This window comes from Limanda limanda, chromosome 18 (genome assembly GCF_963576545.1).
Source record: "Limanda limanda chromosome 18, fLimLim1.1, whole genome shotgun sequence".
Classification (NCBI taxonomy): Eukaryota; Metazoa; Chordata; class Actinopteri; order Pleuronectiformes; family Pleuronectidae; genus Limanda; species Limanda limanda.
Genome location: NC_083653.1, coordinates 8,813,803 through 8,831,283, shown reverse-complemented (window position 1 = coordinate 8,831,283; position 17,481 = coordinate 8,813,803). Strand labels below are relative to the sequence as shown.

The window sequence follows — 17,481 nt, the reverse complement described above, 5'->3', positions numbered from 1 at the left end:
CTGTTTGCCAGATGGACCACATGTGAGCCATAGCACAACCGCATATCAACCGCAGGTGGCCAGGATCTGTTCTGTGCTATTTGGGCCATGTTCATCGTACACCACATGGGCCACTTTGGGCTCACATCCAGATTCATCCTGTTCCAAGAGCAATGCATGTTTGCACAAAATTGTTTTGTGGATTTTTTGGCCACATTTGCTATTTTACAATAGGGCAACTTAAGGCTCACATCCTGGAGGAGGCCAGAAGTGATGCCTGAAGTGGCCACACATGCACACATGCTATCTATAGGAAAAACCATACTCTGCCCCCCCCCCTTCCTTTCCCGCCAAAATGCCTTAAGCGAGTTGGGGGTGGGGGTGAATGAATGTCTCCGTGACGACAGTTGCCCCGGACAACGAGGGGATGCTGCAGCAGCGGATTTGTGCCCCAGCTTCAAAATCCTCACACAGATTAACTTTGAAGTGTGCATGTGGACCAGCGGGGGGGGCGTCACAGGGAATCGAACACGGTGCGGTGCAGCATCTCTGAAATATAATCACAGGCAGCAACAACACGCCGCATGCCCGACACTGCAGTTTGCGCTTTGTCCGCTGGGTGGCAGCATCGCGTCCGGAATGACAGCTGAACTCTAAGAGGAAGCAGGAAACACATGTTCAATATTATTATCATAAGTAGAATCAAAGGAAACTGAGCTCGATGGAATTATCATCCTCAGCTGCGTCACGTCCACGCTAGAAAAGAGAATCCATATTTCACGCCGCAGTCGCGTCACACTCTGCTCCTGTCCAGGAACTGCTTTATCGATAAAGTTTAAATTTGAATCGTCTCCCTGCTGCAACAACAATGGCGGCCGACAAGTGTGTTCACGGAGTTCCTCCCTCGCTGTCCGCTAAAGTGGTTGGGTAGGTTGACAGCTGCTTTAAACACAACATCGCCATGTTACACACTGTGTGCGACAACACTGAGGGTGTAAAACGGCTGTGTAACGCTAGCACTGTCGCGTTTAAACCGACACTAGCATTAGCTCTTTGCTAGCATGCTAACATGTTTGTTGATGCTAGCATGCTAGTATTTTTACAGTCGAACTGCCTGTGGAGCGAGGGCTAATAAGCACCTTGCTAATTCGCTGCTTAGCTCATGAGTGCACACAGCTGCTGCAGTGTAAAACGAGGAGGATGTGCTGTGTTAACGACTGTTTCCGGTCCCTGCAGGTCGTTTGCTTATCTGACCATCAGAGACCGGCTGCCCACCATCCTGACCAAAGTGGTGGACACAATCCATCGCAACAAAAACAAGTTCTTTGAAGAATATGGAGAGGTGAGACTAAGTCCATCCAGAATGATGAGGCACATGTCTAAACCCTTTCCCCTTCACAACTCGTGCATGTGTTCCCTCTCGGTTTCCACACAGGAAGGCATCCAGGCAGAGAAGCAAACCATAGGTCTGCTGTCCAAGCTGAGGAATGAGCTCCAGACCGATAAGCCAGTGTTGGCCCTGGCAGACAGCCTGCAGGACGCCGAGTCGTGGAACCAGTACCTGCAGAGACACCAGGGGCCTCAGGGGGACCCGGACTCTGTCAGCTGGTTCCAGTCTCCGTGGCTCTATGTGGAGTGCTACATGTACCGGAGGATACAGGAGGCCCTCTGGCTCAAGTGAGAGGCGCTTACATCTGGGACTGGGATCAACTGCTGCTCTATTTTTAAAATCATATGATGTCTGTAACATTGCATTAGACAGTAACTGTAATACAAGATGATTGGTCATTATATACTATGTTATAATCCTTATCAACCATAACTACCAGGCCTTACAACCAACCCCACATTTTAAATTACCATTGCTTTCTAGTAATGGTGGTAAATGATCTGAGGGAAATGCTCTTAGATCTGCTTTCCCTCCCTCACTTGTCCATATATTCTATCATAGTATTTTTGTTTAATCACCTAATACTTAATACACTTAATTGTTATTCTCATTATTGCACTATTCAAGGAATTACAGTAATAAACACAAAACTCAGTAAATTATATACAATTTATGTGTTGAGTTACTACTCAGCCATAGAAGAAGTAAATTAAGTTTTCCTTCTCTGTTGTGTTGTACTTCTCCTCCAGTCATGATTGTATTTCTGCTTTTCTTGCAGTCCTCCCATCAGTGACTATGACGTCTTCAATGAGGCAAAGACTCAGAGCTATTTTGAGTCTCAGCAGGCTGTAATGGCCTTGTGTACATACTTGGGGGGTGTCAACAAGAACAAGGAAGATCTATCTAAGAATCAGCTGCTTGACACTTTCAACAAACTACTGAAGGTCAGTATCTAAAATACCTTATTGAGGAAATTCTATGCTATGATTCCCAGCTGAGTTAAAACAAATTGCAAAAACAAATCCACACATCCCTTTTCTATCTTTGGTGTTCCACCCGAGCGGAGAGATGAGAGATGTATTATTTTATAATCAAGCTAATCCTAACATGATGCAGCACTTATCCATCCTGATGTAAGGCTCAAGATTTTCACCAACTTGTTCACTACATTACATCCCTTATTTTGTTGTGCTTTATGTTAGCTTGTTTAATTAGTGGTGAGCTTTAAGCTATGGAAGATACGCACTTGAAGAATAAGCACTCCTTACACCAAAAACTGTAGGTGTTCTACAGATTTATAATATTCAACATTCGGTAATTATTTTACAATCACATTTTCTATTTGCCTCTGTCTAGGTTTCTCTGTGGGGAAACAAGTGCGACCTGTCCATCTCTGCAGGCCAAAAGAACTCACAGAAGACCAGTCCATTAGATTCCCTCAGCAGCCTACAACCGTTCATCTTGGTTGATGACTCCAACTTGGTATGGTTGACTCTCATTTCTGCCCAAAGACCAGGACAGTCAGGAAAAATTACGGCAGGCCGAGTGGACATTGTACTAGACAATGCTGGCTTTGAGTTAGTCTCCGACTTGGTCTTAGCAGATTTCCTGATTTCCTCAGGCCTCGCGCGGGAGGTCCAATTCCACGGCAAATGTTTCCCGTGGTTTGTCTCTGACGTCACAGTTAACGATTTCCAGTGGACCATCCGGCAGACCATGGCAGCCAATCACATGTGGATGTCCAAGAGTGGTGTACAGTGGCAGAGCTACGTGAAGGAGGGTGTGTGGTCCTACCATGACCATCCCTTCTGGACGCAGCCCCATGAGTTCAGCGACATGGCGGCTGATGCTCCTGACTTGTACGCGACCCTGCAGGGGGCAGACCTGGTGCTGTTCAAAGGTGACCTGAACTACAGGAAGCTGACGGGGGACCGGGAGTGGGACCACACAGCCGGCTTCGACACCGCACTACGAGGTTTTACGCCAGCGCCACTCTGTAGCCTGAGGACTCTCAAAGCTAACGTCCAGGTCGGTCTGCAGCCAGGCCAAGGGGAAAAGCTCACCTCCCAAGAACCAGACTGGATGACCAGTGGGAAGTACGCTGTCATTCAGTTCCACAGCCCAAAGTCAGAACAGTAAGACTGAACACTTACACTGAAGATTTGGATCCATAAGGACGTTACAGAAAGCAGGAGATACTTTGAAGCCATAAAACCATTAAGTTATAAGAGGTTATTAAATGGTGTCTCTGTTCCTCATCCTCACTTAGCACTTCATCATGTTTGATACTGAAATAAACGCTTATTTATTTTAAATACCCATTTGTACCAACGTATACTTAAATGCAAGCACTTCTGGATCAAAATGTTTATCTGTGGTAACAAACCTTAAAAACAAACTTAAAAAAAAAAAAGCAAATTAACTGTGTTGTATTAACTCACAATGCAAACTGGTTAAAGTAGATACGGATACCATTTCCTGAGTTGCAATGGAGAAAGCACTGGGATTTTTAAATCTTCGTTCGAGAGCAAATATTATTTTTGCATGCTAATTAATGAGTGATGATCAATGTTAAATATAATTATTTTCTCAGGTTGTTTTTCTGTTGTCCTCATCAAAACATGCAGACATCTGTTTAAATTCACCCAGATCAAAACAATAACTCGTATGTTTTGCTCAGTTTGAAGGTTGGTAGACTGTTATTCGGGCAGTGTAACAATTACAGTAACGAAATGTTCTGTTTTCTGTGTGTTTATTTTTAACCCAGACCTCAGTATCTTCTCAGATAATAAATCATTTCTCTGTGCACACTGTTATGTGATTGAAATGCTCATTGTCAATTTATTTAACTTAACTGGACTCTTCTCAGTACTGCTGGGGGGGGAATCAAATCACTTTCATTAACTAGCTTGATTTAATAAAGAACTTCAATAACTGGTGTTTTTCCGCACTGTCGTATTTTACAATGAGAAATAGAAACTCTGTGTAACAATATCTATTTTCTCATGAGTCACTCTACTCAAACAGTTTAGTAACTTAAAAGTATTTTCTTTACATACGCATGCAGCTAAATATTGTGAACCAACGGACTTAAAACCCAGCATCTGTGCACATTGAAGTTCAGGTGGAGTGTGGCTTTTTTAGTCATTTAATGATCCAATCATTTGAAGGTCAGGTAGGACCTGGATCAACAGCTGGGAATGTGTATTAAAATCCTGGATGGAGCGGGTGAAACTGAACTACTCCTTCTTGGGCTGCTGAGCCTTGTATACGCGATCTGTCAAGAAAATGAAGGGCAATTACTGCAAGAAGCATTTGAGCCATTGAGGCACTTTTCTGTTTCATTTGCCACCCTCCATTTTTATAATGTCTAATCCAGCAGTGTCTTCATGTTACTCAAGGGGGGAAAGGATGCCAAAAAATATATTTTAGCATTAGGGATACTTGTTTTCCACTTGACCTGACATGTCCTCAAAATTGGGCTGTTTACTCAAAGACAGATGTTGCACAGAGGCAGGTAAAATGAAGCCTCTGTGCCAAAAGCGTCCATAGTTCATTTTAAATTGGGCTCAGGATTTTCCAGCATAAGTTGGTGTCTGAGCTGAGTGAGGAATGATTCGATTTTAATTAAAATATCGCAATTTTCTTGTGATTTCTATGATCTAAAGTTAGATTTTGTCTTTACAGCTCTGTGCATGACATTTTTGTTATTTTCACATATCCTTTTTATTTATATCTTTAACAAGGTGTTTACAACTTTGTCTAAGTTTGTACCTCGATGGACTATTAGCATCCCCGAAAATTACAAACCAGAAACTTAAAAAGCCATGAACATCCAAACACTGATTCCCTGTCAGACTTTATTTGTTTATATCCGCTGCCCCTTTGCTTCTATGTGTTTATATACACTCTTCTATTTCATCACGGACCTGACCTGGTGAAGAAATTATTAACTGGTCCATACTGTGATTCATGAACATGCATCCACCTCTTCTGGTGAGTTCTTTTCAACCTATTTTCTTTTTTGCCGTCAATTTCTTCACAGAGGTTATAAAAAGATCCAAATAAATTCATACAAAGTCAGGTAAATTTAACTGTAAATCCTCTCCTTTGGGTTTGATTACGTCATTATTGGCTGACTGGATGAGATTTGACCTCCCTCTCTGTTTGCTGTGTTATGGTGACCTGGCGCTTGAACGCACCGCAGTTATCGATTTGGCTGCAACTTTAATTTGTTTATCTTCTCCTTTCCCTCATGAACCTTTCCTCGGTTCCCATTGTGTTCAATGAGGCCAGCTCGATGCCTGAGAGTCAGAGGGATGAGCAGAGGGAGGGGGGAGAGTGGAACAGTCCTGGCGTTGCACAGCAGACACGAGGACGACTCCTGCGTACGAGGTGAGTGTCTGTCGTGGCAGAATTTCTCTGTTCTTTTCAGCCCCTGTTGTTAAAACCCACCGTCCTAATGTGTCTCATTGCCACGGTGATTTGATTTACTGCAGAGTCTCAGGTGAGATGGAGAAAGTGGCCACAAATAGACCGATCGTACGTCATGCTGGTTCCGTGCACCAGCTGTATTAGTGATAAATATTCAGAGGAAGACGTACGGCTAGTTTACTGCTTTGTTTTCGGGATATCGGCTGCAACCGGTCAAAGCTTTTCAATGCCGGGGAAAGGTGAAAGAGTAGGAAAACATTTTTATAGTGTTGTGTTTGAGGAAAAAGGAAGTTATTTGGGGAGGGGAATCACTATTTCTCTCCCATTTCTCCCCCTTTCTCCCCCTGGCCTCACCTCCCTCCTGCACATTAGTAAAGATGTATAGCAAGAAAAGAGGGAAAGGCTCTTTGAAAGAGGTTGGGAGGAGTCTTTCTCTGGTGTCTTTTCTTATCTTTCTTTTTGGAGTATGCTTGGCGGAAGCTGAAGGCAGGCAGGGCAAAGGCACTGGAGGACTAGTGGACCCTTCAAGTTGCCTGACAGGCTTTTTTAGGGGACAAAGAAAAAAAGGGAAAGACAGAGCGAGGGAGAGCAGCACTCATCTCCACTCCCCCGCCCAGCATGAGAGAGCAGCTCTAAATCATGTTGCTTATCAGTGCTGTTGTGCTGTGATGTTGCTCAGGCAGAGCCCAGCACAGAACAGGCAGCCGTGTGGACCAGCATTCAGACCCAGGATCGGCCGAGTCCTCTCAGACCTGGAGACACTCACCCAGCCGCGTCTCTCGCCTCTGCCTCGCGCCTCCCTCACTGACATGTACCCAGAGGAGAGCCGGGGGTCCGGAGGGGCAGCCACTGTGGACTTCCTGGAAGGGACGTACGACTACGCCGCTCCTACCCCTGCCCAGACTCCCCTCTACAGCCACTCCACCTCTGGCTACTACTCGGCTCCTCTGGATGCCCACGGACCCCCCTCTGACGGCAGCCGCCAGTCGCTGGGCAGTGGGCCTGCCAGTCCTCTTGTGTACATGCCCTCCAGCCCACGACTCAGCCCCTTTATGCTTCCACCCAGCCACCACTACCTGGAGACCACAGCTCCACCCGTGTACAGGTGAGGGAACACACACTATCTTTAGCTCTGGAGTGTAAAGACTGAATCAACAGATATGAATCTTTCCCGTGACTTTTTAAAAAGTTGCATCCAATTCTCTGCTGTAACTTGTAGGACGTCAAATACTCTGTCTGCAAAGTCACCTCCTGGGTTTGTGTTTGTGCTGTTTGGATTTTATAGCTGATATGAGAAGTGCAGTCAAAATATTAAGAGATTCTTCAAATGCATTTTTTTCATGGGGCACAATTATCTTTCTCTTTTTTTCCCTCCAACACAAATTAAACCATTGTGATCCCTGAGGAAAATTAAGAAGTCAGTGAGCTTGTTTGGATTAATTGATGTTTATAGTTCCTGATTTTTTATTTATAGGCTCTAGGACACAATAATTCTCCACAGCTCGGTTTATTATCTTTTAATTCACAAATTACGATTTTGGCACCGTGTTCAATCCTCACTAAAACAAAATCACATAACCGCGTTGTGTTTTCTTTTTTAGCGCGCGCTTTACACATTACCATTATCTCTATAGAAAGGATCAAGCTTTGCCCTGGTTTCTAATTCCAGAGATTAAGGACTTTGTGAGGGACCTTGAGAAAGGAACAATACGTAAGAACAACACAAGTACAGATTGTTTCCTGGCTCAGGTGGAAAATAGCAGCCGGCTCTCGTCTCACCCACTTGTCACATTAGAGTGGTAAATGTCAAAAATGATCTCCACTTGAATACTCCACTCTCACCTCTTCTGGTGCAGTTTATTCATCAAGCATTTCTGACACAACCTCCAGCTCTTTTCATGCTTGAAAAACAGCCATTCGTCACCTTTCTGGATCAGCGTTACAATTCATAGACATTATCCAATCACAGAACTGTGATGTTTTGTGTGAAATGATTTGGGATGAAATCTGTGCCTTGGTGCAGGTCCAGTCAGCAGCCAGTAACCCGAGAGGACCACTGTGGCCCCAGGGACGAGTGCTACAGTGTGGGGGAGTCGGGGGGTGCAGCCGGAGCCGAGGGATTTGAGATGGCTAAAGAGACGCGTTTCTGTGCCGTGTGCAGCGACTACGCCTCCGGGTACCACTACGGGGTGTGGTCCTGTGAGGGCTGCAAGGCCTTCTTCAAGAGGAGCATCCAGGGTAGGAAGAGCACAGGTGGAACCAAATCATTAAGTGTTGTTTGTTTGTTAAATGTCATTTTACTATTCTGTTTTAGTTTAGGGTTTAAAAATACATTTATATCCTGAAGCTTAATTACAGTAAGAAAATAATTAAATTATCTGTATTACTTAAGGAACATTAAGCATATCAGAATACAAAAATGTTTTCCAATCAATTTTATTTATATAACTTAATATCACCAAACAAAATTGTTTAATTATATAGTTAAGACATAAAAAAGAATGATCTGGCCCATTTGAAAATTAAAAAGAACTGCTAAAATAAATGTTTGGTTATTAAATATGGTGATTTAACATTGCAGATGTTTATTAGACTAAAGTATCTGTAACCTGGACAGAGAAATAACCAATGAAACTGGAGGTCAGTGTCGGTGAGGAGCAGAATTACTGTTTCATTTTAGTTTATATTAGTTTTTTTCATTCGTGAACCATGAGCCTTTTCCCCTCTTGTCTCACATACAACGTGGAGCACGTCCTCCATGTACATCGGCCTCTGTGCAGAGCGGAGCATCAACTGCTGAGTCATGTTTGTGTTATGCTGTCTCGGCATGTTGATGCAAAGTCTCGAAACGAGAAGACTTGTCATAAAGAAAAACAGCCGTCTCCATGGCGATGACGAAGCCAAGATGCCTCCATCTCAGATTAATTTAAAAATGAGAATACAGTGTCCCTGGCTACTAAATAACCTAAATCTAAACCCAGCACTGGAGTGAGGAGCTCCGACTAATAGATTTTCTTCCATTTCAGGTCACAATGACTACATGTGCCCGGCAACCAATCAGTGCACTATTGACAGGAATCGGAGGAAGAGCTGCCAGGCCTGCCGACTCAGGAAGTGTTACGAAGTGGGCATGATGAAAGGAGGTGCGTAGAAACATTAGCAGGAGTATGTTTTTTACACAACAATTGAAAATATGCTTTTTAAATTTCTCTCAATTAGTATTGAGTGTTTTGGAAATTCATTGCACCTATTGCTCTTCCCTTTTTGGTTCTAAGATTACTTTTCCTTTTCTACAGTTAAACTTTCAAACAAGCCAATAATTTAACAAATTCCTCTTGGTAAAATGTAAAAGGAATCGGATTGGCAAAAACCCAAGAGTTCTGGTGGATGCAGATAAGCTTGAGACTCTAACTTAAACTTGACCTTGAAATGATTTCCTCTGAGCACGACCACTCATTAGCACACTCCCACATTTTTCTTCTCGTACCCCTCGACTCCCACAGGCTTCCGTATAATCCACACAACTGGATTTTAGGGCAGGAGCAGGATGTGAGGTCACATGTGAGGGAGTGTATGGGAGTTGGTGTGTGATTGTGAGACCTCTTCTGTGTCTTCAAGGTGTACGTAAGGACCGCAGCCGCATTTTACGCCGTGACAAACGGCGACCTGGGACTAGCGACAGGGATACGGCCTCCAAGGACCAGGACCACAAAACAGCGCCCCTCCAGGATGGGAGGAAACGCAGCAGTAGCACCGCAGGAGGAAAATCCTCCGTAACGGTGATGCTGCCTGATCAGGTACCGATTCATATGGAGACAATGATATGTGTTTTTCTTTATCCTTCTTATTGTTAATTCTTGCCTGTTAGTGGTCAAGAAAAGTTCAGTTTTGAGCTGCAGGTCTGATTTTCTTCAGGTGAAATGAACTCACAATGCGTCTGTGTAACTGTTGCGTTCCCCAGGTGCTCGTCCTGCTCAAGGGGGCCGAACCCCCCATACTGTGCTCGCGTCAGAAGCCGGGCGAACCCTACACCGAGGTCACCATGATGACCCTGCTCACCAGCATGGCCGACAGGGAGCTGGTCCACATGATCGCCTGGGCCAAGAAGCTTCCAGGTATTTCATAGAGAAGCAACAAAGGAGCAGTTAATGTTCCCAAACTACTTTCTCACAGAGTTTTCATTTTCTAAGATATAATTTTTATTTAAAAAAAATGCATTGGAATAAGTTGAAACGATCTCTACCCACCATAGGTGTTTACTTATTATTAGGGCTGGGCAAGTTAACTCGTTTTAATCGAGTTAACTCAAGTGATGAGTTAACTCGATTGTTTATCCGCCAATTATTTTCTTTTTTCCTGTTCTGCAGCAGTCAGCATCAGACTTTCACAAAATAAAAGCCTGACTTTGACAATAAAACAATAAATAATCAAACCTGAGTTAATGCGAGATAAAATAATTAATCGAGTTAACTCATCACTTGAGTTAACTCGATTGAAACGAGTTAACTTGCCCAGCCCTACTTATTATAACAACTATTTGAATTTAAGGAATCAAAGTAAAAGACAGATACAGTGATGATTATGGACCAGATGCACTGTCTGGCTTGAACTGTGTTTTGGAGCACCTGCATGTGTAACTGCTGCCTTCAAGCTATAGGCAACATGGGAAAACGACGGATCACCAAAAATATAGTCTGGTCATATTTTTCATCTCAGCATCTGACATACAGTAATTGCACCGGTTCTGCCGTAGATCGCAAAAGTACTAGTTAAATAATTCTCATGCATGTGTGATATTTTCTGTACTACAGCTGCAGGGGACCAATAAGACAGTGTCTGCCTTTTTCCCTCCCAAACATTTCTATAATTATTCATAAACAAACCAGGTCCATTAGTGTCTGATTCAAGTGCAAAAATAATAAAAAACATATTACATTTAAAAACTAATGACACAGTTATTTAAAAAACAATAAAAAAAAGAAAACGGAGGAAAAAATAATGTGTAATGAAAAATCGTATCAAACTGTTATCAGAATATTAGATCATTGTCATCAGGTCGTCAGACAGATTGATGCTATAATATCCGGTGATTTAATGTGGAGTGGTTATGTGTATCACTGCAGCTTTTGGAGGGATATTCATAAAAATCTTTACCTCTGAGCAGAAAAGTGTGGGCAGGTGCATAACAGCTTTTTACTGGAGCAACGTGACATTTATCGCTTGTCTCAACTAAATCAAGAAATATTTTTCAAAAGCTCGGGAAACGCGGCCTCTCCTGAACATTCGAACCCGTACAGATGTGATGTTTGACAGAGGGGGGGTGGCTCTTGATTGTTGTTTGACTGCTGAGGCACATGGACACACACACACACACACACACACACACACACACACACACACACACACACACACACACACACACACACACACACACACACACACACACACACACACACACAGACACACACACACACACACACACACACACACACACACACACACACACACACACAAAAATACAAATGCAGAGCCATTACAGTGATGGAAATTACAGTCATCAGCTTTGAGAGGATTGTTTGGCCAATCTGCTGGCACCCCATCGAGCGTAAATGCAGTATAAGACACATCTCACACAGACACACACACACACACACACACACACACACACACACACACACACACACACACACACCACACTAACCAACATGCTCTCTAAGGGAGTAAATCCTGACTTTGAGGTATTATAACCTTTTGCGTCACTAAAAGCCCAAAGGCACACAGTTTTAATTGCGAGGGGTCCCAAACAGGGTACATGGGGGGGCAATGGGAGTGAAGTGGCTGTAATTATATATGGATTGAGACAGCTGAGTGCCGGCGATAAGGCTTCTTATGTGAGCAGGAGACATTACCGGTGGTTTCATTTGAGCAGCCGTTCCCTGCCCTTGTGTATTTAAAATGTTGTGCGTGGGTAGAAGGTGCACGGGAAACATGAAACTCTCAGAGTGTGAATATTCAACAGCTCATTATGGTGAACATCCACTTGCCAAATAATCAGCTCTGATAAATCAACACTTATCAGATGATTTTTTAACTCAGGTTATGTTTTTATATGAACATTTTCATCTGAATCAGAGAAAGTGAGAAAAATCCTGGATCTGCCCCCTGATCTGGATCCGCACCAAACTTTCAGGGTTCCTCCCTGGCTCATACCACTACAATTCATATTGTCTAGTTGGCATGAATAAGAGATTTAAGTGACAGTTATTATAGAGCTTTTTGGTCAAAGATAACATAGAAAGAAAAAGTGTTAAGTGTTGTCTGGTGGTGGTAACGACAAAGCTTTGGTTGGTCGTGATAATTCCGCTCCCTGACCCTGACTCAGCCGGTTCTTTCTTCTCCACCAGCGAAGAGTTGGTGCCTCCTTGAAACCAGTTTCTTCAGCTGTGGAAAAACCAAAGATCTGTTTTTGAGAGGAGCTGCCGCGGTGGAAGAGGGATAATTCTCGCTGTGTGTGTGTCTCTCCAGGTTTCCTGCAGCTGTCCCTCCACGACCAGGTGCAGCTGCTGGAGAGCTCGTGGTTGGAGGTGCTGATGATCGGCCTCATCTGGAGGTCCATCCAATGCCCTGGCAAACTCATCTTCGCTCAGGACCTCATACTGGACAGGTAAGCGGGGAGAAATACTCTTTTTTTCATACCTTGGACCCTGCTTTTCTTCCCCACCTCTCTCTCACTCTCACAGATGATCAGAGTGACACATCAGCATTGTAGATTTTTCCATTTCGCACGTCTGCCGCCTTTTGTGTCGTAAACCAACACATCCGACATTGAGCGAAAGTCTAATTACGAGATCCCCCGTCGAGAGGAGAGCAGCCTCTCTCTCACCTGAAATACTGGCTTGTCATTACGGTGCTGAGTTGGCAACCGGGACAGAGACTTAATCAAAGCCTCAGTGCAAGGAATGATGGAAAAGGGGGGGGGGGGTGATGGGAAAGGAGGCGAGGGGAGAGAGAGACACAAAGAGAAGCAGGGAGACATGGCTGTTTTCTTCTTTGCAGGAACAGCCTCTTCCCTCCATTTCCCCTCATGTGCAAAGTAAACAGCTGGACAAGCCGCAGCATCCACCTGAGAGAGAGAGAGAGAGAGAGGGAGAGAGAGAGAGAAGAGGATTAGACAGACAGAGCTTTTACTGCCTGATGTGCCTGATGGCCCCATTTGATTCAGACGTGTATTACAGAGTATTATCTCTAAAAACCCGGTCTCCGGGTGAGTGTGCTCACCAATTGGACATGATAACTAAAACGCCGCGGGTCACTGTTGACAAATTCCCTTTGGCTCTGTGCTGTCCAAGTTTATCTTGGCTCTCAAACCACCGGACATTATCCATCCTTCCATCACTTTTCGACTGGGCCGACCAATAGAGCACCGCGGTGATTCATTCCATTAGTTTTTTATCTTTTTTTTTTTTGCTCGCTTGCTCTCCCCCTCAGATGACGAACAGGGGAGAAGAAGAAGCCTAAAAATCTGACTTGCAAACAACCTGTCTTCTTTCCTTCTTTTCTACAGGAACGAAGGGAACTGTGTGGAGGGCATGGCCGAGATCTTCGACATGCTGCTGGCCACTGCGTCCCGCTTCCGCACGCTCAAACTCAACTCGGAGGAGTTCGTGTGTCTCAAAGCGATCATCCTCCTCAACTCGGGTGAGGCCACATGATGTTGGGTTTACAGTTTAAGCGCTTTTCCTTTGCCTGGAAATGGACAGTGGCAGCAGAGACACTAAAGACATCACGTCTCTCTTGTTCATTCGCTTGTTTCATTCCCCATATATTCGCTTGTTTTCGTTTTCCTCCTGTTCCAGTGGGTGGACGCTAAACAGTGCTAATCTCCACCTGCAGAGGTGAAGCTCGCTCACATTAGGCAAACAGAGTGTTCTGGACAGGTAACTGTTGCCGTGACAACATGACTCAGGTCAGACGGCTGTCTCCGATCTGGAGATGTTTCTGAATACGAAACTGAGTCAACGGAAATACCAGTGAGAGGACATTAGTGGCCCAGCTGCAGGAGCTGGATGAGCTTGTATTGACTGAGTGGTTTCTCATATGTACCATGGGTCATCAGATAAAAGCTGCTTTTCTCTTATTCTTGATTTGACATGTGAGCCCTTCTGCGTTCCTCCTCTCTCAGGCTCCTTCTCCTTCTGCACCGGCACCATGGAGCCGCTGCACAACACCTCGGCGGTACAGGAGATGCTGGAGACCATCACGGACGCTCTCATACATCACATCAGCCAATCAGGATGCCCCGTTCAGCAGCAGTGGAGACGGCAGGCCCAGCTGCTCCTGCTGCTCTCCCACATCAGACACATGAGGTGAAATCCTGTTAGAAAAAACCTTTTAGCATATTAGTAGATTATTTTAATTGCATTTAGTATGCGAAAGTGTAAATGATTCAGAAAGTGTTGAGTTTCCTTTTAGAACAATATCAGGTTTAGGTCAGTTGATTTATTCATGGTTTATAAACGCTGGACAGTCTGAGGGATGTGAAGTGTTTCCTGAACATTAGAGCATGTAAACTTCATGTGTCTTCTTTAAATGAACTGCAACAGTGTGGTAATGATTTCAGCTTATTGAGAGGAAAGTGCAATATAAACTTCAATTAAACAGTTTATTGGATAAAGCAGCTAAATGTCCAGTAAGAGTATTAAAAAAAAAACCTGAACACAAAGCAGCAAAAGGGCAAAACTTTAAACATTTAAACAGGAATAAAATCAACATATTTAAATTATTTTTTCTAGTTGTTATTAAAATGAAATAGTAAATGGACTTTGATTTCTCGCGTCTCTTTTGTTTCCCCGCAGCAACAAGGGCATGGAGCACCTCTACAGCATGAAGTGCAAGAACAAAGTGCCTCTGTACGACCTGCTGCTGGAGATGCTGGACGCTCACTGCCTCCACCGCCCCGCCACACCCGCTCAGTCCTGGCTCCAGGCGGAGAGAGAGTCCTCCACCGCCGCCAGCAACAGCATCATCATCATCGGCGGCGGTGGGGGGGGTTTGTCTTCAGCCGGCCCTAGTTCAGGACCCCGAGGCGGCCTGGAGAGCCCGAGCAGAGCCTCCACGGGTCCGGGCGTCCTGCAGTACGGAGGCTCCCGCCCCGACTGCACCCACATCCTCTGAGCAGGAGCCCTCGACATGGATGATGTTCATACCAGAGAATGAAAGAGGTTTGGCAATGAAAGAATAAACAGCTTGGTTTGAACTCACGTAATGAGATAATAATTTATAAATCAAGTGATTATTGTTTTTTATGTTGTAGCTGTTTATTCATTCCGTTTCAATTCGAGTCAATCGCAGCTTCTGCCTGTGTTTCTCTAACAGCTTTAAATTACAGCTCCGTGGCGTCATATTGTGGCTTTCTGTTACTTACTGTGATTTTCAAATGAGCAGCTAATTTTCTCTTTTTCTTCGCCTCGACCAAAGTGCACTTTGTCTGGAGTTTAAGGGACTGTCGGGCATTATCTTTACTTTTACACTTAAAGAATGATTACACACAAAACTATCTAACTGGTTAAAAAGAATGTGCAATTTATTTCCATTGTTAAGATCAAATTATCAGGTATTGAGACGTGCGGCGGTAGAATTTTAAATTTGATTCGTTTGGGGAAGAATTTCTAAATAGTGAAATGACAAAATATTAACTGACTGAGAATTTATTTGTTAATTTTGAATATAAAAAAATTGCATGTTCGAACACGAGAGGACTGGACAATGTAGGAAGCCAAACTTTATTGTTGGGTAACTGTTTGTGTACGGTAGGTTTTGTTGTCTACGTTTTTTTGGTGTGTGTCTCTGAGCTAAATTGATGCCTGTATTTGTCACGATGGACATTTCAACCACACAAAAAACTACAAGTTCCAGTTGCCACAACTTCTACCCTGACAACATGTGATCAGTGAAGAGGAAATAAAGAAAAAGATGCAGTTCCAGTGTCGTCTTCACTTGTCCTCTCTGCTCTGTGCATGGAAAGCCTCCGTGCATGATCCGAAAATTGGATTTGGCCGCTGTTCAGTGTAAATCCAGTCAAACCTGACCTGTCATTAGTTTAACTGTACTTCAAAATAAAAGCCTAGATTGTTCAGCACCATTCTTCTCTACAGTTTACCTAACATAAAAGAAATCACAGTATTAAATAATTCATGTTTTATTATTTGTAAAGAGAGTATTCTTAATGAAGTCGGCATTAGCAAACTGTACATACATAAATAAGCATTTTCATATTTCATCATTTTTTTTACAGATTCTCTCAACAACGCAGCGATTGCGTCATCGCTGCAGAATAATTGGCGCGGTTATTACAAAGCACACACAGCCATGTACTAAAACACTACCAGTGATTGTTTGGCTTTCTTAAAATCAGAGGACTTTCAAGTTGCACGCTCAAACGGAAAGATAAAAAAATAACCACCTGCATTTTAAAAGGCATTTCAACAATAATATACAAATCAGTTGGTCTTTAACGACAGAGCTCGCAAGTTGTTGTTTTTTCAGACGGGCTCCGGCTGATTAAAAACTGAAATTAAAAACAGGAATACAAGCCTCAGCTTCTGGGGGAAAGAAGTCGGCCATCTTGGCTGGACGGCTTCAGTGCAGTACCTTTGTCAGTGCTGTAGGTTCAGATGTGTAGCTTCATCGTCTTCATTTCCAGATTCAAGCCGGTTCTTTTTGATATGTGAGCATCAGACGACAGGAAGCCGTGTTTTCCAACTTCCTGTTGAGTTTTGTTTCTGTCAATTTATCTGACACGTTCTGCAAATGTGTGTTTTGGGAAGAAACTCTTCACGTAACTGCAAATCGGTACCGGTGCAGTATATCACACTGGTGGTGCTTCAGCTTCATCAATACTAAAAATCCATCAACTGATCGAACACTAAATAAATAGTAGCAGCACTGGGTATCGTGGACAAAAAGCATGGTCGGCTTTGGCTCCCTACAGAGTATATAAATAGTGCTTTGTGTTTCATTGATTTCACAGGTCTCCTCAGAAACCTTGTCAAATAATATACACATATACAAGTTAAAACAACATGAAATATTTGGATTTGGGGGGAGGGGGTTCTCCAGAGGAGGGTCCGTCAGTCGGGAGGGTTGTTTTAAAGGGTTGAGGTGATTTCAGGAGAGTGGGTGTGCAATGTTGGTGAGAGACATCTTCATGTGGTCTCTGAATCACCTCATAATGCATGTGCCCCCCCCCCCCAGCAGAGGGAAGAGTGTGTGGCTTTAGGGCACGAGGGGTGAAGAAGAAACATTCAGTCAGTGGAGAGTCCTTGGCAAAGCAGGTCTGTGTTCAGCTGCTCCTCATATGGGCGGAGGTCCGTTGGTGTAGCGCAGCATGGGGTGGAAGGAGCGGGCGAAGTTGTTGGCGTAGTGGCAGCTGTAGTCCTCCTCGGTCATTGGCACCAGGCAGGCCAGGCCGATGAGGAGCAGGAGGAGTAGATGGACGGGGAGCGCGGCCCTGAGGACTCGCAGCAGGAAGGACTGACCCTTCGAGGAGGAGGAGGACGAGGAGGAGGAGACGCCATCCGGAAGGTCAGAACGGGAGGAAACGCAACCAGCGGCGCCTTGTGATTTGCTCCGGCTGCAGGAAGACACACAAACACACAAGTTAAACACAGCAGAGGAAT

General features: G+C 44.2%; 3 protein-coding genes across 4 annotated transcripts in view; 2 read left to right on the top strand and 1 right to left on the bottom strand.

The window, feature by feature from the left end:
• The first annotated feature begins 701 nt into the window (after positions 1-701).
• On the top strand, positions 702-4,308 carry armt1 (acidic residue methyltransferase 1). Its single transcript, XM_061091245.1, has 5 exons — positions 702-906; positions 1,216-1,321; positions 1,415-1,656; positions 2,148-2,313; positions 2,726-4,308. Exons 1-5 carry the CDS (start codon positions 848-850, stop codon positions 3,506-3,508), a joined length of 1,356 nt encoding a protein of 451 aa, XP_060947228.1. The 5' UTR covers positions 702-847; the 3' UTR covers positions 3,509-4,308.
• A 1,343-nt stretch (positions 4,309-5,651) lies between these two features.
• Positions 5,652-15,786, top strand: esr1 (estrogen receptor 1). Of its 2 annotated transcripts, none has more exons than XM_061091117.1 (10): positions 5,652-5,764; positions 6,483-6,908; positions 7,827-8,041; positions 8,830-8,946; positions 9,422-9,600; positions 9,765-9,918; positions 12,329-12,467; positions 13,368-13,501; positions 13,986-14,169; positions 14,659-15,786. In XM_061091117.1, exons 1-10 carry the CDS (start codon positions 5,670-5,672, stop codon positions 14,975-14,977), a joined length of 1,962 nt encoding a protein of 653 aa, XP_060947100.1. In that variant the 5' UTR covers positions 5,652-5,669; the 3' UTR covers positions 14,978-15,786. The 2 variants fall into 2 exon arrangements, with proteins under 2 accessions (XP_060947100.1, XP_060947099.1); XM_061091116.1 differs by having other exon boundaries at positions 7,827-8,056.
• A 199-nt stretch (positions 15,787-15,985) lies between these two features.
• Positions 15,986-17,481, bottom strand: part of syne1a (spectrin repeat containing, nuclear envelope 1a) — a 114,703-nt gene continuing 113,207 nt past the window's right edge. The window contains exon 147 of the mRNA XM_061092037.1: positions 15,986-17,435. Within this exon, the coding sequence (XP_060948020.1) occupies positions 17,156-17,435 (280 nt within the window). The 3' untranslated portion in view covers positions 15,986-17,155. The remainder of the gene's footprint in view (positions 17,436-17,481) is intronic.

What these genes read in the sequence shown, in the direction of transcription:
- armt1 (XM_061091245.1), top strand. Translation starts at nt 848, where the DNA reads ATGGCGGCCGACAAGTGTGTTCACGGAGTTCCTCCCTCGCTGTCCGCT. An exon ending in TCTTTGAAGAATATGGAGAG is followed by an intron (nt 1,322 to 1,414) that starts GTGAGACTAAGT and finishes GTTTCCACACAG; the next exon opens with GAAGGCATCCAGGCAGAGAA. An exon ending in CTTTCAACAAACTACTGAAG is followed by an intron (nt 2,314 to 2,725) that starts GTCAGTATCTAA and finishes GCCTCTGTCTAG; the next exon opens with GTTTCTCTGTGGGGAAACAA.
- esr1 (XM_061091116.1), top strand. Translation starts at nt 5,670, where the DNA reads ATGCCTGAGAGTCAGAGGGATGAGCAGAGGGAGGGGGGAGAGTGGAAC. An exon ending in CCAGGGTAGGAAGAGCACAG is followed by an intron (nt 8,057 to 8,829) that starts GTGGAACCAAAT and finishes CTTCCATTTCAG; the next exon opens with GTCACAATGACTACATGTGC. An exon ending in AGTGGGCATGATGAAAGGAG is followed by an intron (nt 8,947 to 9,421) that starts GTGCGTAGAAAC and finishes TGTGTCTTCAAG; the next exon opens with GTGTACGTAAGGACCGCAGC.